The sequence below is a fragment of the Schistocerca americana genome, chromosome 9, assembly GCF_021461395.2.
Source record: "Schistocerca americana isolate TAMUIC-IGC-003095 chromosome 9, iqSchAmer2.1, whole genome shotgun sequence".
NCBI classification, from domain to species: domain Eukaryota; kingdom Metazoa; phylum Arthropoda; class Insecta; order Orthoptera; family Acrididae; genus Schistocerca; species Schistocerca americana.
The window spans coordinates 10,460,096-10,483,361 of NC_060127.1; the positions used below are offsets into that span (position 1 = coordinate 10,460,096).

Sequence of the window (23,266 nt, forward strand, 5' to 3'; positions counted from 1 at the left end):
ATATTCCCCTAATCCTCTTGAGCAGTGTATAAATAAAGTGAGCAACTGGATGGCACCTCAATACATTACTCTACCTGATAATGCTGTGTTGGTTTGAAGTACCAGTGCAAAAACTGACAATGTCCTTGGAGATAAAATCCACACTGAATGGTTTTAAAACGGATTTTTTATCTGTCTTGACTGTATCAACTTTTTTTAAATGACTTGTTCTGATTCAACATGAACCAGTCTCAGAGCTGTAGACAACAGTAAACTAACTAAACAGCAAATACTCTAACATCAAATGCATCAGAATGTACCTGATTGTATCGGTTACAAGAGTAACTCATCCAACCGTCAGCAAAATGTAAATGCAATATCACATAATAAAATGATTGTTCAGTAGAATCCACATTATTAATATGGCTCACAAGGCTACTTCCAACTGATGGCATGTGGTACATTTGTTGCATTTGAATAAAAGAAGTACACCCACAGTGAATTAATAATAATTATTGTTCGTATGGTAAGGATGCCGTTCTTGGAGGCGCTTAATTAAAATCTGTGATTCATAAATTATAGTAATGATGTATTTATAATGAATGGCTTTTAACCTAGGATTTCAATTAAATACATTCAATTACTGTATGGTTAAATGATGGTGGTGTCCTCTTGGGTAAAATATTCCAGAGGTAAAATAGTCCCCCATTTGGATCCCCGGGCGGGGACTACTCAAGAGGACGTCGTTATCAGGAGAAAGAAAACTGGCGTCCTACGGATCGAAGCGTGGAATGTCAGATCCCTTAATCGGGCAGGTAGGTTAGAAAATTTGAAAAGGGAAATGGATAGGTTAAAGTTAGATATAGTGGGAATTAGTGAAGTTTGGTGGCAGGAGGAACAAGACTTTTGGTAAGGTGAATACAGGGTTATAAATACAAAATCAAATAGGGGTAATGCAGGAGTAGGTTTAATAATGAATAAAAAATAGGAGTGCGGGTAAGCTACTACCAACAGCATAGTGAACGCATTATTGTGGCCAAGATAGATACGAAGCCCACGCCTACCACAGTAGTATAAGTTTATATGCCAACTAGCTCCGCAGATGACGAAAAAATTGATGAAATGTATGATGAGATAAAATAAATTATTCAGGTAGTGAAGGGAGACGAAAATTTAATAGTCATGGGTGACTGGAATTCGAGAGTAGGAAAAGGGAGAGATGGAAACATAGTAGGTGAATATGGATTGGGGGAAAGAAATGAAAGACAAAGCCGTCTGGTAGAATTTTGCACAGAGCATAACTTAATCATAGCTAACACTTGGTTCAAGAATCATAAAACAAGGTTGTATACATGGAAGAATCCTGGAGATACTATAAGGTATCAGATAGACTATATAATGGTAAGACAGATATTTAGGAACCAGGTTTTAAACTGTAAGACATTTCCAGGGGCAGATGTGGACTCTGGCCACAATCTATTGGTTATGAACTGTAGATTAAAACTGAAGAAACTGCAAAAAGGTGGGAATTTAAGGGGATGGGACCTGGATAAACCGAAAAAACCAGAGGTTGTACAGAGTTTCAGGGAGAGCATAAGGGAACAATTGACAGCAGTGGGGGAAAGAAGTACAGTAGAAGAAGAATGGGTAGCTCTGAGGGATGAAGTAGTGAAGGCAGCAGAGGATCAAGTAGGTAAAAAGACGAGGGCTAGTAGAACTCCTTGGGTAACAGGAGAAATACTGAATTTAATTGATGAAAGGAGTAAATATAAAAATGCAGTAAATGAAGCAGGCAAATAGGAATACAGACGTCTCAAAAATGAGATCGACAGGAAGTGCAAAATGGCTAAGCAGGGATGGCTAGAGGACAAATGTGAGGATGTAGAGGCTTATCTCACGAGGGGTAAGATAGATACTGACTACAGGAAAATTAAAGAGACCTTTGGAGAAAAGAGAGCCACTTGTATGAATATCAAGAGCTCAGATGGAAACCCAGTTCTAGGCAAAGAGGGGAATGCAGAAAAGTGGAAGGAGCATATAGAGGGTCTATACAAGGGTGACGTACTTGAGGACAACATTATGGTACTGGAAGAGGATGTAGATGAACATGAAATGGGAGATACGATACTGCGTGAAGAGTTTGACAGAACACTGAAAGACCTGAGTCGAGACAAGGCCCCGGGAGTAGACAACATTCCATTGGAACTACTGACGACCTTGGGAGAGCCAGTCCTGACAAAACTCAACCATCTGGTGAGCAGGATGTATGAGACAGGCGAAATACCCTCAGACTTCAAGAAGAATATAATAATTCCAATCCCAAAGAAAGCAGGTGTTGACAGATGTGAAAATTACCAAACTATCAGTTTAACAGGTCACAGCTGCTAAATACTAACGCCAATTCTTTACAGACGAATGGGAAAATTGGTAGAAGCTGACCTCGGCGAAGATCAGTTTGGAGTCCGCAGAAATGTTGGAACAAGTGAGGCAATACTGTCCCTACGACTTATCTTAGAAAATAGATTACGGAAAGGCAAACCTACATTTCTAGCATTTGTAAACTTAGAAAAGCTTTTGACAATGTTGACTGGAATACTCTCTTTCAAATTCTAAAGGTGGCAGGGGGTAAAGTACAGGGAGCGAAAAGCTATTTACAATTTGTACAGAAACCAGATGGCAGATATAAGAGTCTAGGGGCATGAAAGGGAAGCAGCGGTTGGGAAGGGAGTGAGACAGGGTTGTAGCCTGTCCCCGATGTTATTCAATCTGTATATTGAGCAAGCAGTAAAGGAAACAAAAGAAAAATCCCGAGTAGGTATTAAAGTCCATGGAGAAGAAATAAAAACGTTGAGGTTCGCCGATGACATTGTATTTCTGTCAGAGACAGCAAAGGACTTGGAAGAGCAGTTGAACGGAATGGACAGTCTTGAAAGGAGGATATAAGATCAACATCAACAAAAGCAAAACGAGGATAATGGAAAGTTGTCGAATTAAGTTGGGTGATACTGAGGGAATTAGATTAGGAAATGAGACACTTAAAGTAGTAAAGGAGTTTTGCTATTTGGGGAGCAAAATAACTGATGATGGTCGAAGTAGAGAGGATATAAAATGTAGATTGGCAATGGGAAGGAAAGCGTTTCTGATGAAGAGAAATTTGTTAACATCGAGTATTGATTTAAGTGTCAGGAAGTCGTTTCTGAAAGTATTTGTATGGAATGTAGCCACGTATGGAAGTGAAACATGGACGATGACTAGTTTGGACAAGAAGAGAATAGAAGCTTTTGAAATGTGGTGCTACAGAAGGATGCTGAAGATTAGATGGGTAGATCACATAACTAATGAGGAGGTATTGAATAGGACTGAGGAGAAGAGAAGTTTGTGGCACTACTTGACTAGAAGAAGGGATTGGTTGGTAGGACATGTTCTGAGGCATCAAGGGATCACAAATTTAGCATTGGAGGGCAGTGTGGAGGGTAAAAATCGTAGAGGCAGACCGAGAGATGAATACACTAAGCAGATTCAGAAGGATGTAGGTTGCAGTAAGTACTGGGAGATGAAGAAGCTTGCACAGGATAGAGTAGCATGGAGAGCTGCATCAAACCAGTCTCAGGACTGAAGACAACAACAACAACAACAACAACAACAACATTCAATAACAGTACTCTCACCATACAGACAGTAATTATTATTAATTCAGAGAGGATGCACAGGTTTTGTGAAATAATGTGTGCACACTTGAAAGGTGTGTGCATTAGCAATCTGTTGTGATCTGTGAGAGTGCACTGTGTGTGAGCAATACTGTGAACTTCCTATAGAGCCCACCACAGGCGAGTGTCTATTTAAAACCTGCCACACCACACTCACACCCCGTATCATGTTATTACCTGCTTGCATACATTTACCTTACCTTACCATGTTAAGTGTTTGTTATGGTGTTTGGTGCACATTCCACATCTAATAGAGTTGTACTAACATTCTTCGTTGTGTTGTATGTCCAAGTTACAACACACGTGATGATGAGTGTGGGATTATTCTCCACACAGTTTTCAGTCTCTGGTTGGTCCTCCATAGCGTTCACAATGTCTGAGAGCGCTACTGACAAGTTCTTACATCGGCCGTTTGATCAGAAAGGGGTTCTCACTGCAGTGTTGCAGGAGGCATTCACCACGGCACAACATTATCAAACCAAGGTGTTGCTAATGCTTGCCTCTGGTTTGGCCAGTTTGAATCCATCTCAATCTACATCGCCTGTCACGCTGCCCCTTGCACCTCCTGTCTTGCCTGTCACTACCCCTATTGTTTATCCCCTGCCGTATCCAGCTTATGATGAGTCTGTCGAAGAATGGGAAGCATACAAAAAACAGTTGCGACAGCATTTTCATGCATTGGGTTGACTGATGTTACCTTATTCTGTACTTTTTTTTTGTTTTGGTTATCACGCTGCACGTATCAACTCCTTTGCCAGCTGGACCCCCTGCAGGATCTGTCTTTATTCTCTTTCGATAACACATGCGACCTTCTTTCGAAGTACTACTGTAAACAGACACTCGTCATTGCCACTCGAGTTGTGTTCTATTGGTGTCACAAGAAACCAGAAGATTCCGATAAGACTTGGGCTACTGAGCTTCACTGTTGAAGCCATCATTGTCACTTTATCAGTGATGAAAATAAGGAGTCGTATCCCGACCAAACGGCTCGTGACGCAATCATTGGATTATCCCCTGATCGTGAGGTTCGTGAGCAGGGCCTTCAATATGAAAACCCCTCCCTCTTCGACATTTGCACTATTGCACAATCATTTGAGGTTTTGAGGGCTGCAGGTACTCAAACTATATCATGGTGTGAGATTGCAGAAGTTCAACCCACTTCCCCCCTGCCGTTTGTGGGACGGTTCACAATGGGACAATACGGTGGTGACAATCCACATGTGAGAAAAACATCTTGGCGGCTGGCCCACCTCAGTATGCCAGCCATGGCCGCAGCAGCAGCAGCTGCAGCACAACAAGCCCAGTAATGACAACAACGTGACCGCTCCACGCTTCCCTCTTGTCAGTCGTTTTTTGTAACTCACGACACGCCGGATTGTCCTACGCGGTGGGCCGTTTGCCGCCAGTGTAACAAAACTGGCCACATTGCTCCTGCTTGTAGAAAAATTCCAACAGCCTACTGCAGACACTGACACAGATGTCAATTGTATATTGGCAATCTCCGTTGCTACTAGTAAGCGTTTTATTGCGGTCAAGGTTTAGTAGAAGGTTTTGCACATCTAAGTCGACACTGGTGCTGCCATGTCATTACTCAATTTGCAAACGTACATAGGCTTGCATTCTCCCCCTTTAGTGCTACTTTTTTGTCACGTACGTCAGTCACTTGTAGTAAACAAAGCATTCAGATATTAGGCAGTTTCTCAGCCCCAGTCATATATAAACAAGTGGTTCATCTGCTCACTTTTCTGATCGTGAACAGTGCACACACCAAACATTTTTTGATATGGATGGCTTAAGCTTTTCGGGCTTACTGTTTCCGATAAAGTTAATCTCGTCCATGATCAGGTGCCTTATACACAACTCAACTCTTTATGCTCTGAATTTTTCGCCCTGTTTTTTGTGGATTTGGGTTGTGCTAGTAAATCCAAAGCCCACGTAACTGTGAAACCTTTGGCTTTTCTTTTGGGCTCGCCCAGTGCCAATGGCACTCTGTGACCACGTCAAGGCGGGGCTCGATCACCTCACAGCCTCTCGGGTCATCCAACTGATCGCATCCCATGAATGGGCTACCACACTCAATCATTGTCGAGAAGTCATCAGGATGGTTCTGCCTTTGCAGCGATTTCAAAGTTTCTGTCAGTGCTCTTCTATCATTGACACGTACCTCTTGCCACACTCTGACAAACTTTTTGCTAAGGTCATCGGTGGTCAGTATTTTTCCAAGATCAACCTCTCTAATGCGTATTTGCTGCTTCCCACTGATGCTGACTCTCAACGGCTCTCGGTCATTAACATGCCTTGTGGAGGAAGACACTGCGGACATCCGAGCTGTTCCCCAAGAGAAGTGGAATGAAGTAATGTGTTCACACTTGACAGCCACGCACATTAGCAGTGTATTGTCATCCGTGAGAGAGTGCCACGAAAGAGCAATACTGCGGATATCCGATAGAGCCCAGCAAGCCTCAGTTATCATGTTATTACTGCTTGCATCCATTTGCATTATCTTATTGTGTTCAGTGTACGTTATTACCGCTTACATTCATTTGCCTTATCTTATTGCGTTCGGTGTATGTTATGGTGGTTGGCATACATGCCACAGTCTAATAAAGATGTAGTAACATTCTTGGTTGTGTTGTGTGTCCAAGTTACATCATTTTGTTCAAATGTGACAAATGTACCAGGTACCCCTCTGCATGCATAGTCTAGGGGTAGTGACTTTAATTAGTAATCAAAACCTCCTCAGTCCTCCATTTGAACCCTTCCACCACTTAAATTTTTAATAAAAAATCAGCACTGGCAGCCAAAGACTTCAGGTATAAGAAGTTACCCTCCTTCTGCTAACAGCCTTGTCAAAGAAGGTGCATGAGTGGACAGAGGTCTAAGGCACTCTTGCCTGTGGAGGTGGGAAACTTTCCCTAAAGATGGAAGGATCAGCAATGATCAATGGCATGTAGATGCAGAAAACAATGGAAATCCCTGCATCAAAGAAACATGATGTGTGGCTACAAGACATGTGGCCTGTAATTGAAAAAGTGTCACAATAATCTCTCCGGTGGCAAAAGATTCTGGAATACTCCCAATAGTGCCTCATTCGGATCTCCAGGAGGGGACTGTCAAGGGGAAGGTGATCATGAGGAAAAACTGAATAAACATTGAAATGATAACGTTCTATGAGTTGGAGCATCAAATGTCAGAAGCTTGAATGTGGTAGGGAAGACAGAAAGTCTGAAAAGGGAAATGCAAAGGTCAGATCTAGAAAGAAGACAAGGATTTCTGGTCATATTTGTATAGGGTAATATCAAAAGCAGAAGAAAATGGTGTAATGGGAGTAGGATTCATTACGCATAGGAAGATAGGGCAGGGAGCGTGTTATTGTGAACAGTTCAATAATAGGGTCGTTCTCATCGGAATCGACAAAACACCAACATCGACAATGATAGTACAGGTATACATGCCGATGTCGCAAGCTGAAGATGAGGAGATAAAAAATATATATAATGATATTGAACAGGTAATTCAGCGCATAAAGGGAGATGAAACTCTAATCGTAATGAGGGATTGGAATGTGGCTGTATGGGAAGGAGTAGGAGAAAGAGTTATAGAATAATAAAGGCTTGGTACTAGAAATGACAGAGAAGAAAGACTAACCACATTCTGTAATAAATTTCGGCTAATAACAGTGAGTACTCTGTTCAAGAATCACAAGAGGAGGATGAATGCTTGGAAAAGGCTGGGAGATATGGGAAGATTTCAGTTAGATTACATCATGGTCAAACAGACTCTGAAATCAGATACTGGATTTAAGGCTTACCCAGGAGCAGATACAGAATCAGATCACAATATAGTGGTGATGGAGAGTAGGCTGAAGTTTAAAAGGTTAGTCAGGAAAAATCAATAAACAAAGAAGTGGGATACGGAAGTACTAAGGAATGAAGAGAGATTCTTGAAGTTACTTAAGGCTGTAGATACTGAAATACGGAATAGCTCAGTAGGCACTAAAGTTGAAGAGGAATAGATATCTCCAAAAAGGGAAATCACAGAATTTGGAAAAAATATCTTAGGTACGAAGAAGGTAGCTGTGAGGAAGCCATGGGTAACAGAAGAAATATTTCAGTTGACTGATGAAAGAAAGAAGTACAAAAATGTTGAGAGAAAGTCAAGAATACAGAAATACAAGTTGCTCAAAAATGAAATGAATAGGAAGAGCAGAGAAGACAAAATGGCTGCATGAAAAATGCGAAGAAGTCAAAAAAGAAATGATTGTCAGAAGGATCAACTCGGCATATAGAAAAGTCAAAGCAACCTTCAGTGAAATTAAAAGCAAGGGTGGTAACATTAACACTCTGCCGTCCGGCGACACCACAGTGGTGTCGTGTACGAAATAGTGGTCGACGGCCGGCAACACCACAGTGGTGTCGTGAGCACAGTATCGCTCTGTTGCCGGCGACACCACAGTGGTGTTGTGAGCATAGTATTGTGCAGTGGCCAGTGACAGCACTTTAGTATCTTTTGCATTCTGTTGGTGTTTCGTTTAGGTGACAGGAAATTACACAAGTCAACAAGTTTTTTGTTTTTATAAGTACTTGTGCCCTTTCATCATGGCAGACAAAAGACACGATATGATTATTGACGATGAGTGCACGGACGTCTTGTCTAATGTTCCTGACGATTTGGCCAATTGGAAAGAACACAATGCATATAAAAAAAATGAAAGTGAAGCAGAATCGTCAGAAGATAGTGAAATACATCCATGAAGAATTCAGCGAACACTACTGTTGCCAACTGATTCGGATGGATCAGATGAAGAAGTCAGTGCACAGTGGTCAGAATTTTATTTACCGAGTGCCAATAAATAATTTGAAGGATCTGCGGGTCCAAACGTATTTCCCAAAGATACACAGAGCATCAAAGATATCATAGAATTATAAGTTTGGAATGATCTATTTGAATATATTAACAATGAAACCAACAAGTACTACAGTCAAAATTGCAATAGAAGGAAACTGGATTTAAAAAATGCCAAATTTGTCGATGTTACGGGACCCGAACTCAGAAAATTGTGAAAATGGTTTGGGCTTGCTATCCTTAGGGGAACTGTAAAAAAATCATGGATAGAAGATTATTGGTCAACGAATTTGTTGATATAAACACCAATATTTCACAAAACGATGTCCCACAACTGATTCAGACAAATATTATCATTTTTACATTTTTCCAACAATAACAATAAACCGGATAATGCCGACTAGCTTTTCAAAGTGCAATTCGTAATTGCTTATTTTTCTAAAAAGTTTAAAGAAACTTTTAGTCTAAGTCAAAACATCTCAATTGATGAAGGAATGATACCATTTTAAAGTTTACAATCCGTTGAAAATTATGAAATATGGAATACTCATTCAGAAGTTGTGTGATTTGAGTACGGGATACAGTTCCTCATTCAAGATTATTCTGGTGCTCGACAGCCTTTAGCAAAAACAAAGATAGAACTACTGACACCTTATGGAAAGTGGCATCACCTCTACATAGATAATTATTGTAACGTGTAGAACTTGAAGAGAAGTTACCTGAAAAGAAAATTTAAGTTTGTGGAATGATATGGCAAAATAGATGATTTCCAAAAAAAATTAAAGTGAGCGAAAAGTCAATGTGTTTGAAGCTTGTCATCAACGCAAAGGTGAAGTACTTGCACAGGTATGGAGAACTTCGAAAATATTTGAGTTATTATCCTATATAGAGAAAAACTATAAAATGGTCAAAAAAGGTTTGCATCTACCTCTTTAATTGCATATTATTTAATGCATTCTGTACATGGCAATATTTCAATACAGAACACAAGAGTCTCCGATTTCACGATTTTTTACTGCAAATGTCTGTTTCGCCGATAAAAGACCATGTACCTGCTTCTGAGCAAAACTTGGAGGCTGCCACTACATCGCGTACGTCTCATCAGGATCCAGTTGACAGACTTTCTGGTTACATAAAGCAACACCAACTAATACTTATTTCCGAAATGAATAAACAAAAAAAAAAGGAACTTCCATGTATCTTCCAAAAACAAACAAAGGAGAACAACAAACTTAATGTGCAAGTCTTGAGGAGTTGCGTTACATCTTGGAGACTGTTTTGTTGCATATCATATGAAAGAGAAATACTAAGTACCTAGTTGTTGTTGTCGTCTTCAGTCCTGAGACTGGTTTGATGCAGCTCTCCATGCTACTCTATCCTGTGCAAGCTGCTTCATCTCCCAGCACTTACTGCAACCTACATCCTTCTGAATCTGCTTAGTGTATTCATCTCTTGGTCTCCCTCTACGATTTTTACCCTCCACGCTGCCCTCCAATGCTAAATTTGTGATCCCTTGATGCCTCAGAACATGTCCTACCAACCGGTCCCTATGCAAATAAACAAATATATGAAACAAACAAATTTTGTATTTATTTACATATGTATACATCTGAAATTTCATGAAAGTAGGGGAACAGGGCTGTAAACTTATGAGAACTAATGATGAGATTAGTAAAACTTAACAATTTATAATCTCCAAATAATGTCAAGAATGGCCGGTGACAAGCCAAGTAATCTGAATTAGGGCAGCCGGTGCCAAGCGAATCAATTTGTATGAGATGTTTGGACAGCAAAGTGTTAAAGAGGGAAAAGGGTATTCCACTGTTAAATGCAGAGGGGAGAGCAGATAGGTGGAAAGAGTACACTGAAAGCCTCTACGAGGGAAAGCTTTGTCTGATATGATAAAAGAAGAGATAGGAGTAGATTTAGAAGAGAGAGGTGATCCACTCTCAGGATCATAATTTAAGAGAGGTTTGGAGGACTTAAGATCAAATAAGGCAGAAGGGATAGATAACATTCTATCAGAATTTCTAAAATCATTGGTGGAAGTGGCAACAAAATGACTATTCACATATGAGTGTAGAATCTATGAGTTCAGCAATATACCATCTGACTTTCAGAAAAATATCATCCACACAATTCCAAAAACTGTAAGAGCTGACAAGTGAGAGAATTATCGTACAATCAGCTTAACAGCTCATGCATTAAAGTTGCTGAGAAGAATAATATACAGAAGAATAGAAATGAAAATTGAGAATCTGTTAGATGATTAGTTTGGCTTTAGGAAAGATAAATCCACCAGAGAGGCAATTCTGATGTTGCAGTTGACAATGGAAGCAAAGCAAAAGAAAAATCAAGACACATTTGTAAGATTTGTTAACCTGGAAAAAGCGTTCAATAATGTCAAATGGTGCAAGATGTTAAAAATTCTGAGGTTGGTTATGCTATTGGGAGGGACAGGTAATGAACATGTGCAGGAACCTAGAGGGAATAATAAGACTGAAAAGTGAAGAACAGAATGGTCGGATTAAAAAGGGTGTAGAACAGGGATGTAGTCTTTCACCCTTACTGTTTAATCTATAAATCGAAGAAGCAATGATGGACATAAAAGAAGGGTTTAGGAGTGGAATTTAAATCCAAGGTGAAAGGACAACAATTAGGACAACAACTATACGAATTGCTGACGATATTGCTATCTGCAGAGAAAGTGAAAAAAAATTACATGATCTGCTGGATGGATTGAACAGTCTAATGAGTACATAATACGGATTGAGAGTAAATCAAAGAAAGAGTAAAGTAATGAGAATTAGCAGAAATGAGAACAATGAGAAACTTAACGTCAGGACTGATGGTCATGAAGTAAATGATGTTAAGGAATTCTACTACCTAGGCAGCAAAATAACCCAAGGAGGACATCAAAAGCAGTCTAGCACTAGCAGAAAGGGCATTCCTGGCCAAGAGAAGTCTACTAGTATCAAACATAGGCCTTAATTGGAGGAAGTAATTTCTGAGAATGTACATTCCGAGTGCAGCACTGTACAGTAGTGAAACATGGACTATGGGAAAACCAGAACAGAAGAGATTCAAAGCATTTTAGATGTGGTGCTACAGACAAATGTTGAAAATTATGTGGACTGATAAAGTAAGGAATGGGGAGGTTCTGAGCAGGATTGCAGAGAAAAGGAATATGTGGAATACACTGACAAGAAGAAGGGACAGGGTGATAGGACATCTGTTGAGACATTAAGGAATAACTCCCGTGGTACTAGAGGGAACTGTAGATGGTAAAAACTGTAGAGGAAGACAGAGGCCAGAATACATCCAGCAAATTATTGAGGATGTCTGTTGCAACTGCTACTCTAAGATGAAGAGGTTGGCACAGGAGAGGAATTTGTGGTGGGCTGCATCAAACCACTCAGAAGAATGACCGGAAAATATTATTATTATTATCATCATCATCATCATCATCTACCTGTTGGCAGTAGCCTTGTGAGTTATATTAATAATGTGGATTCTACTAAACCATTATTTTATTATGTAACAGGGCATGTACATTTTTGCTGAAGTTGGACAGGTTACCCTTCTAATCAATACAATCAGGTACATTCTGGGGTACATTCTGTCGTCTACAGATCTGAGGAAGGTTCAAGTTGAACTGAAACCGGTCATTTTTTAAAAAAAAAAAACTAATGCAAACAATATGAATAATAGATCTTTTTTAAATATCATGCCAGTCTGACACACACACACACACACACACACACACACACACACCTGGTATTTGTGAGACAGGAAATAAAATAACAGAACAGCACTGAAGCTTGTGAAGAGTCTGAAAAACGGCTTCTAGCTCTCCAGGCAAAATCAATGTTGTGAGAGTCCCAGAACAGGAATCTGGTGGACCCACTCAAGGCACTCTCGATTAATGAATTATTTGCAATTTCTTAACAATTACTCCCGCTTTATAGACTGATTTGTACTGGTTGCAGAAAAGTTAGGACTTAGCTGAGGAGCAGCGGCACACAACATTGAACTGATGCACACGTGTACGATGATCTCACCGTTACTGTTTCTCCGTGGCCAACCTTTATGATGGCATCTCCCGACTCCCTTCGAATAGCTTCCTTGAATTCACGTATGTCCTTTCGAGTCCACATCGAAGCAGCCGACGGAGTTGGCAGACCACCTGAAATTTAAACACTTTTCAATAATCACTAAAGTTGTTCATATCATTCCAAGAGAGACAAGCTACATAATTTTTTATTAAACCATTTAAATGATATATCTACAAGTCTACACATTAGCACACTTTTTGAAGGGTCTGAAAAATTCTGAGTTCAGGAACCTCTCAACATCTCTAGCAGACACAGCTCAAATGGTAGCTGAACAGGTCTGAGAGTAGTTCATAACTAATTGTTTGCACCTTAATATCACAAAGACTTGTAACGTGATTTCAAACAAGCTATAATGACCTTTCAGTACCAGAAGAAGGCATCAATATTTGTACACTGAATGAAGCACAGTGTCAAAAATTCCGGTTTTTTCTCATTTCCAAGGAAGATTCCCCCCCCCCCCCCCCCCCAAAGCTCAAATGTTTAGTAGTCTTTTCATAGTGTCTGTCTGTGATTCAGCACCTCCTACCACAAAGGACGGGTATCTATTGAGAGGTCAGACAAACATATTGTTGCTGAAGAGGGGCAGGAGTCCTTTCTGTAGTATGAAGTGGAACCATCTGGATGATTGACTGATCTGGCCTTGCAATATTAGTCAAAACAGCCTTGGTGTGCTGGTACTGTAAACAGCGGAAAGCAAGGGGAAACTGCAGTCATTATTTTTCCCAAGGATATACAGCTCTACCGTATGGTTAAACAGTGATGCCATCCTCTTATGTAAAATGTGCCAGAGGTAAAATAGTTCACTATTTGGATCTCCAAGTGGTGACTAAGAGCATTTCTTCATTGGGAGTGACTTGTGTGAGAGGGGAGAGGGGTGGGGGAGGGGGGGGGGGGGGGTGTGCGTATTCTAAGGGTCACAGTGTGAAATGGTCAGTGCCTTAGTTGGGTACATAGCTTAGAGAATTTTAAAAGGGAAATGTATAGTCTGAGGTTGGATATAGTATGAATTAGTGAATTGTGGCAGCATGAACAACATTATTTCTGGGAGGATGGGAAGCTGAAAGATGTAATGAATTTGTAGTGTGTCCATATTAGGGACAGAAACTGGAGGACAATATTATAGAAAGAAATGATGAGGTACGAGACAGGACATAACTTGACACAGTACTGAAAGCTCTACGCGAAAGTCATACACTGGAGCAGACATTTCCTCTGAATTATTGAGATTCTCAGGAGAGTCAAACATGACAAAAGTATTCTACCTAGTGTGCAAGACATATGACACAGACGAAATACCATCGGACCTAAAGAAGAATGCAATAATTCCAATTTCAAAGAAAGGTGTTGCTGACTGAACCACCAATTCAGTAAGCCAAAAATTCCAAACATTGTCACAAATTATTTACAGAAGAATGGAAAAACTGGTAGCAACCAACCTTCAGGAAGATCAGTTTGGTGAATGGTTGCAATTACTTCAGACAACTTTTAGTTCGTGTTTTGGCAAAATATAGGAACACGCGAGGTGATACCGATCCTACAATTTATCTCGGAAGATAGGTTAAATAGAAGTAAATCTATATTTATAGCATTTGTAGGTTTACAGAAGGCGTTTGCAACACTGATTGGAATGCACTCTTTGAAAAATCTTAAGTAACAGGAACTGGTTGATAGAGCAAGTACTGAGGCATGTAGAAATCATCAATTTGGTAATGGAGGGAAGTGTGAGAGGTAAAACTGCAGATGGAGACCAAGGGATGAATTCAGTAAACAGTTTCAAATAAATGTAGGTTGCAGTAGTTGTACAGAGCTGAAGAGACTTGTATGGGACACACTAGTATGGAATGCTGCATCAAATCAGTCTTTGGGCTGAAGATAAGAACATAAAAAGCAGCAGCAACAACAACATCATGATATTCAAAAATCTAACTTGTGTATTTTAATCTAAAATCCAAATCTAATATGTAATTTTTAATGTAAAATATTACTGTATACCTGTACAAGTGTAATTAAGAAAATCCATATCATCTTCCTGATGAGTAAATACAAAATAATTATATAAATATAAAAATATGTTAACAGGGTGAAGCATGAAGCCAAGCTGAAGTGGCATTCTCTCTTATTTTAAAAACAGTGTCACTGATTATAGAAGTCATTTCAAACATCCTCAGTAACCATAGAGAACATCTCTGGAATGCTCTGTAACCAAAGAGAGCACCTTCAGAAGGTCCCCCGTCACTGACTTCTACTATCGAGCCAAATCACGAGTTATCAAAAATATTAAAAAGCCGTAAATCGTCATTGCCTAAAAATAACAGAAATTTTTATTTTGCCGGCATGCGAAGAAAAGTGCCAAGATGCCCTACTTAGCGAAATATTCTTGACGTGGATAACAGAAAAACGTGCCTAGCAGAATTTGTGGCGCACCTCCATTTTCGTCCTCGTCGTCACTGTCCTCGCCCCGGGGTGACAGCGTGCCGTTGGAGCCGAGGTGCTGCAGCAGCCTGGCCTGCTCATCTGTGTCGCCATCCATGGCGCCGGGCACGGCCCTCCCTTGCTGCTGCTGCTGTTGCTGCTGCTGGATGTAGAGCTGCTGCATGTACTGGTGGTAGTGCTGCTCCTGCAGTTGCCTCACCAGCACTGCTTGCTGCAAATCACAACGTATCTTCCCTGGACTTGGATTTTACTGAGCTACTGCGGTCTGTACGGGAAAGTTAGTCCGGTACCTGTCTGCCACCTCAGAGAATAGAATATGTCGCAATTACAACTCAATTTTGTATTGAATTTGACGTACGTGATCAAACGGGACTGACAGCGTAACAAGTACAACTTGTAGTGGTATATAAAATAACTCCAGTTTGGACTGGGACGTGACACTCCTCCGAGATTTAAAAATTATTTGCATATTTTGGCTACATTTTGTGCAGCAAATGTAAAAAAAACCAGCAATTACATTTTTCACTGCAAACTTTCTGACTGAAATGCAGTAGAGTTCTTAATTCTGACCCGTCATAACACTTACTGACAATAAAGATGAGATAAGTTAATTACCAAGTTTTGGGACAAGGCAACAAAATGCAAAAGAATCAAGTTTTTTAGTCAAAGAATTTCCTTATAATTGCACGATACACACTGCTTAAATAGGAAAAGAATAATCTTTAAATTATCGTCTTTAATTTTTTATACATAAAGTAAAGCATTCGCAAAAATACTAACTTCAGGAATGTTACGGAAAGGATAAATTGCTACTCACCACATAGTGGCGATGTTGAGTCACAGACGGGGCCAACAAAAAGACTGTCAAACAGGTAAGCTGTCGGCCAAAAAGGCCTTCATCGGAATTAGACAACAAACAAACAAACACACACAAACAAGCGCGCACGCAAACACAAATGCAGCTCACACACGTGGCCATAGTCTCTGGCTGGAGAGGCCAGACTGCAAACAGCAGAGCAAGATAGGAAAAGCAATCTGGTTGGTGGGGCTAAGGAGGAGGCTGAGGTGGGGAAAGCGAGGTATAGCAGTAGCAGGGTAGGGGTGGGGGACAGTAAAGTGCTGCTTGGGGGAACACACATGGACAAGGTGGAGAGAGGGTATGGCAGCTAGGTGCAGTCAGGAGGTTAGACAGAAGGCAAGGGGTGTGTGGGGAGTGGGACAGCAGGAAAGGAGAGAAGTGAAATGACTGCGGGTGTTTCGGTGGAACAGAGGGCTGCGTAGTGCTGTAGTGGGAACAGGGAACTAACGAAGGTTGAGACCAGAAGGTTTATACTGCAGGGAGAGTTTCAACCTGTGCATTCCAGAAATTCTGGTGTGGTGCGCAGGACGTGAAGCAGTCATTAAAATGAAGAATGCTGTGCTGGACAGCATGCTCAGCAACTGGGTGGTCCAGCCATTTCTCGGTCACAGTCTGTCAATGGCCGTTCGTGCGAACGGCCAGCTTGTCTGTTGTCATGGCCACATAGAACACAGCACAGAGGTTGCAGTTGGCTCGTAAATCGTACGACCGGTTTCACTGGTAGCCCTGCCTCTGACGGTATATGTGATGCTTCTGAGCGGACTGGCGTACGAGGCCGTGGAAGGATGTACGGGACAGGTCTTGCTTCGAGGTCTAGCACAGGGATGAGCCGTGCGGCAAGGGGTTGGAGGTTGGGAAGAGGGGTCGTGCAGGGATGGACGAGGATATTGTGTAGGTTCGGTGGGCAGCAGAATACCACTGTGGGAGGGTTAGGAAGGGCAGTGGGTAGAACATTCCTCATTTCAAGGCACGACGAGCGGTGGTCGAAATCCTGGTGGAGAATGTGATTCAATTGTTCTGGTTCTGGGTGGTACTTAGTCATTAAGGCGATGCTCCTCTGCAGGACTTCGGAAGGTATGGAGGGACTAGCAGGATAGGCCACGGAAATCTGATTCTGTACAAGCTTGGGAGAATAATTACAATCTGTGAAGGCCTCAGTGAGACCCTCGGTGTATTTCGAGGGGGACTGCTCGTCATTACAGATGCGACGCCCGAGGGGGACTAGGCTGTATGGAAGGGACTTCTTGGTGTGGAATGGGTGGAAGCTGCTAAGTAGAGGTATTGCTGGTGGTCCCCTCTCTATCCCATATACATACAAAACCGAGGTTAGAATAAGCCCAGAAAAGAAAAGCAGTTGGCTGAAACCTGACCCCTTCCACTTGAAACATTAAAAGACCACAAAGATACGTTTATCGAAGCATATAATCTTCTATAAATCCTCAGAGTTCAGATCCACGTGGGCCATTTTTTACATTTGTGTACTAATATGAAGCTCATGAATACACACTTTTATGTACACATACAGAATGAACCTTGCAACATGTTCAGACCTTAGAACAAAATAAAGCAGTCACAGAAAAAGTTAGTGGAACCTGCTTGATTGAGGAACAGCTTCTATCACGGAACAATTCTTGGAATGAGGCAAGTGACAAAACAGAATAAAAAGAGTGTTCAGTTTCACGCCTCAGTAGCAACTGAAGACAAGAAATATTGGTGTCAGTCTATGACAGTATAGTGCAATGGTCCTTGCTTCCGTCGGATATTACACATCAAACCAGCTCACCTGTTCCGGGTTTCCAGGATACTGCTGCTCAGCATATGCTTTGAACTGGTGGAATGTCTGCTGGTTCAGAGCTTCCTGGATTTGGCGTCTGTAACAAGTAAGGAAAGCCTTCCTGCATAAGAGAAATATGATAAAATTGAATATACATGTAAGTGTTTGAAAGCTTTCTCCAAATGTATTTGTCAGTAGTGTAAACTTGTACACGAGTTAGACATGGATGATAAACAGTTTAGGCACGAAGAGAACACAAGCTTAGGAGATGCCACGCTACCAAGGAACACTGAAGATTAGGTAGGTGAACAGCTTCCGAATTGAAATCGGGGGGGACAAGAAATGCATGGCACGGACAAACAGAAGGAATTGGTTGATAGGACATGTCCTGAAGCATCAACAAATCACCATTTTGGTAACGCAGGTAAGTGATTGTATGTGGGGAAGGGGATTTTTGGAGTGGTGGGAGTAAAAACTGTACAAGGAGACTAATGTATAAACACAGTAAGCTCATCCAAACTGATGTAGTCTGTTATACAGATACGAAGAGATCTGCATGGTATGGATTGGCATGGAGAGCTGCATCAAACTGAGGATCAAAATAACAAGCAAGTGTGCAATAAGTATCTGCAACAAATTTCCCACATTTCTAGAACTGTGAAATCTTAAGCACTACACATCCAAATTTTGAAGAAGTTTTGTAAACAGTATGTAAGGAAGCAGGCTACTCATGCCATATAGAATTCATATGCTTTCCATTGTGTGCCAGCCTAGTCCGCTGAAACTAGCTATGATGTCACAAATGTTGCGCAATATTTTAAAATTAAAGTACATAATCTGTAAAGTTAATAGCACGTCAGGAGTGATGCTAAAATGATAATGTGTTAAGCTTCAGTTTAGTAACTTTACCAGTTTTCGAAATTTGAACGTTTTATGTATCAATCATCGGTGCAACAGAAAGGAGCTAGAAACATCAAAATTTATATTCGGATTCCTTTTTCATTGTAATTTAACGGAAACAGCATGCTGGATCTCACAAAGAAATATTTTGGTTGAAACTCATGATCTTCTGCTTTTGTGTCCTAAAAGTACGGAAGCAAGATAGATTAAGTAAGTGATTAGATAAAGCAAGGATGTTTAGATTTAAGAAGAACGGAGATAAGCTATAACAACAAAGATGTGGGAATTTTCCAAAAGGTAGCTATAAAACTACAGCTGTAGCATCTCTCCAAAGGTAAAGTTCAGAGCTCATCTACTGCGTGCAGTACAACTAAAACAATTCTATCGCCAAAAGTATCTAACCTAGCCACATCAGAATTTTATTATAGATACTTACCTGTGTGCCGACTGCACAATTAAATTAAGAGCTTCATCGGCCTTCAGTGAAAGAAGCAATTAATTATTTAGTAACTTGAAGTGGTGCTCTACTAGCCCCAGCTGCTAGTCAGGATGGCAAATTTTGTCGGCTGCATTTTCGGCAGTCCACGCCGCGGCTATATAAATAAGAGCGCTGTGAGCTGGATTCGGGTCTCAGTTCTCTTCTAGATTCGTATCAGAGCACACTCCATGTCGGAAGCCGCATCGCGTATGTGCAGGTGCAAGGAACAGCTTTGGATGCTGTATTACATGACTCAGTATGCACGTAACAATGAGTTCACATTGGGGTAAAGTGTTAATTGCGGAACGACTTCAGTGATTTATTCTCAGTTTGCGTAAGTCGTATTTTCATGTGTCGCCGCAGGACAGACCTTCTATCGTTACTAGCGTGGTGTTTGATGAGTACAAATTTTGGCGAGTATTCACTTTGAACATTTACATCGATAACAATTGTGGAACAGTTTCGATATGTAGGGATAATAGGATCCGCGCAATAGACTCTGAACAGCTCTGATAGTACAAGAGCTGATAGTAGCATTGCTTGGGTAAACCTTTGTCTGGAACTTTACGCTTTATCGTTTTCAGAACATAGTGAATATTGTAGTAAACTGCATTTTCTATTAATCCCAGACATCATCCTAAATCCCCAGCGTAATGAACTTCAATGATCAATACCTTTATTTCTCCATCAGAGTGGGCACAGTGAACTTTAATTACAGGCATCACATTTTTGCTAATCACTTTCTGGTTGCCAACATTGTAGCTAGAGAGCCTGTGTTCAGAAAGGCAACAACATAAAATTTTTTCACTCGCCACCCCACAAGTACACTGAACTGTAAAATCGAAACAGCATCATTACCAAAATGAAAAATTCTTCGAAGCAGCTAAACATACAATTTTTAAAATGAAAAATTTATTGCATGCACCAAAACAAGAAGTGTAGGCACAGTAACTGTGAGAATCCAAAAATGTCCTTTTTTGGAAGCAGGTGATAAATATTATGTCAACTATTAATATGCTTTGTAAACAGCACATTAACATATCAGAAGTAGTTTCTACAGTTTTTCTTAAGACAACTTTTGAAATATGAAGCTACAGAAAGATTTGAGCATGCAAATTAAATTCTGAATGAAGTAGGTCTAGAAACAGCAAATAATGAAATAAATCTGCCATAAGAAGGCAGATTATATGAAACAATGACTAAGGATACCAAAACTGGAAGGAGCATAAAAGCAAATTTTATAGACACATTTGATTTAATTTATTCACCCAGGGATAATATCACAATTACAAAGGATTTGTCATAATACTGAAATGGAAATAAGCAGCTCAAAATATGGACGCACAGTATATGAAAGTATGAGTTGATAAGGATAGGACAGGTGATCGGACATGGTCTTGCTGAAGGACCCCCCCCCCCCCCCTCGCATTTGTCTGAAATGATTTAGGGAAACCACAAAAACCTTAATGAGGATTGCCAAATAGAGAAAATTCCATTCTCCGAAATATGATGTCAGTGCCTCAGCCCTTTTGCTGCTGTGGGCATGTACACACATCCTGCTATACCGTTCCCCAGGTGTGGGTGTGTATAGGCATGCCTCATGGAGTTTACCACACTGCTATGGACGTTTGAATGTCTTTTCAGCTGCTGACCCCTCACTGCCATGGACGAGTTATTTCCATATCTCAATGCATAAAAAAGATTCGAGTCTTTATTACACAACATATGGGCCTCACTGCATGCTATTGTTTACAGAAAACCTCGTTTTGATAACTTGAATTGTTTACAAAATATTGTGATTGTTATGATCACATTATTCGTGATGCAGAAGGATGTGAATGGACCTGTCACGCACAACTGTCCTTCGGATATAACACCAGTAACTCGGGAATAAAATGAAATATCCTCCCACTCTGCGTTTTAAATAAAACTTTGATTCTTATATACATTTCATTCACTGCAATGTGTGTGATTCTTATATACATTTCATTCACTGCAATGTGTGAGCTAAAATCACCCATAATGCAAAGTTTGCACAATGTTTTTTAACCTCAGCAAAATCTTTAAAATTTTGTGCAATGTTTTATGTAATTGGTTGCAGCACAGTAACAATGTCATAAAATGAAAAGAAATTTGTCAGTTGAAGGTATCAGACTGCAGGATGTTCAAAAATCAATTATTTTTTTTCGCATAATAGTTCAAAAAATTGGATAATAAGTATTTCATAACTGCCAGAATGCCGTCACTCAGCACAGCCAACATTTTACTTATCTGATGCAGCAGTAAGTATAACAGATAACAAAAAGAAATTCAAATCTTTATTGAGTGAAGATATCTGATACAATAAGATGTCCAAAAACCACATTTTTTCATTTAATGGTTTTTGAAAAATTGTATGACATATATTTTACATCAGCCAGAATGACATCTCTCACCACAGGCACTGGCATTTGGTGAGCAGTACAGCCATAACAAAAGCAGCCTCAGAACAAAATGCAAAGGGCTTGTCTGTAGCACTGCAACAGTTGTGAGTTGTTGATTGACATTTTTAGTGCAACATTATTCAAGGTAATTTTACATGTAATCATATTCATGACGGGGAACATCAAGCAGAAACACATTTACATATTCAGCTACTGTACAACATACACATGGAAAGTATGTTTATTGTATTAAATGTACACACTGCAAATAGAAAGCATCAACATTTCAGATGAATCACCTGTCTTTGATGAACCAGGAATTAGACAATAAATAAAGAAATTACAGAGTGACCAGTTGTAATTTTTAAAACAGTTTATATTTGATTTGAACTAACTATTATGGACTTTCAATAAGGAAAAGGTCAAAGCAATAACATCTATAATGGACAAATTGGTATGCTACTCATTGGTACAGATTTTGTGCACTATGGGCAGCAAATAAAAGGAGTCATACCCACATTTCACGTAGGGTTTCATTTTTTGTGACTGATGCCTGTTAAAAAAAAATATAATAGCCTGTCGAGGAAGAAATTTTTCACTATCACTGTTCAGGCTTACACTGTCAGGTACAACACAAATTTGATTTTCTTTTACTCACATGTTTTGTGGTATACCCCTTGTTCCAGAACTTAGATATTGTAGCATAGCCACCTTCCCCTTCTCTGTTATCTTCATGCCTTTAAGTCCGAATCTTTCTATCTTCTACCCAAACGATGGGGCCTACATTTCTGAGACTTCCCAGAATTATATACTGCCAAATGCAACATACAAATGGGAAGAATATAGCCATCAGCTACAAATTAGCTAAATTAATTATTTAACTGTGAGCAGTTTAAGACCTAAGCCAATCTTCAGCTAGTGATAAACATTTGTTGTCTGTGTGTGCCACTGAAGACATGATTATACCCAAAACTAATTATGGTTAAATAAACAGCTAACTTGACAGATCTGTCATTCTTTGAAGTGATAATCACAAACAGTCATGGGAGTCTCTTGTGAATGTGAGCAAAACAAAACTTGGACATATCATTTTTGATACATTTTAGTCCTTTACAGAATTATAATTTCCAAACTATCAGATGAAATATACTCTGTATCGTAACACTGAAAAAAAAAAAATGGTTCAAATGGCTCTGAGCACTATGGGACTCAACTGCTGAGGTCATTAGTCCCCTAGAACTTAGAACTAGTTAAACCTAACTAACCTAAGGACATCACAAACATCCATGCCCGAGGCAGGATTCGAACCTGCGACCGTAGCGGTCTTGCGGTTCCAGACTGCAGCGCCTTTAACCGCACGGCCACTTCGGCCGGCCTCGTAACACTGAAATCCAAAATATAAAGTATAGGACCACAGTAAATCGCATATTACTACACCTTCGCCACCACTACCCTGGCATGTGTCAATAATTGCGCACATTTTAGTTGTGCTCCGGGCCCCCACAAGAGGCCGCAAACACGGGTCCTGCACCTCTATTGCCTGCAGCCAATACTAAGCAGCCCCTGGTGGACCAATGCTTATTTAATAACTATTTAACAGCTCCAGTTGGCAGTCTCGTGTATGTTCTCTAAACCGTACTGTACATGCGCTGTCACGCCATGACTTAATAAATAGTTAGTTTCTGAAGATCATATCTTTTATTTTGCTGAAATTAGAGAAGGATCTTTTTCCTTATTTCATCTAATTTGTGGT

At 40.2% G+C, this 23,266-nt stretch overlaps 1 protein-coding gene across 1 annotated transcript in view; it reads right to left on the reverse strand.

Moving 5' to 3' along the window:
* Positions 1–23,266, reverse strand: part of LOC124550948 (Golgi resident protein GCP60) — an 89,288-nt gene that overhangs the window by 16,527 nt on the left and 49,495 nt on the right. Inside the window, exons 5-7 of the mRNA XM_047125760.1 lie at positions 17,722–17,809; positions 15,071–15,290; positions 12,593–12,717 (exon numbers count right to left, since the gene is read on the reverse strand). Coding sequence (XP_046981716.1) covers positions 12,593–12,717; positions 15,071–15,290; positions 17,722–17,809 — 433 coding nt within the window. The remainder of the gene's footprint in view (positions 1–12,592; positions 12,718–15,070; positions 15,291–17,721; positions 17,810–23,266) is intronic.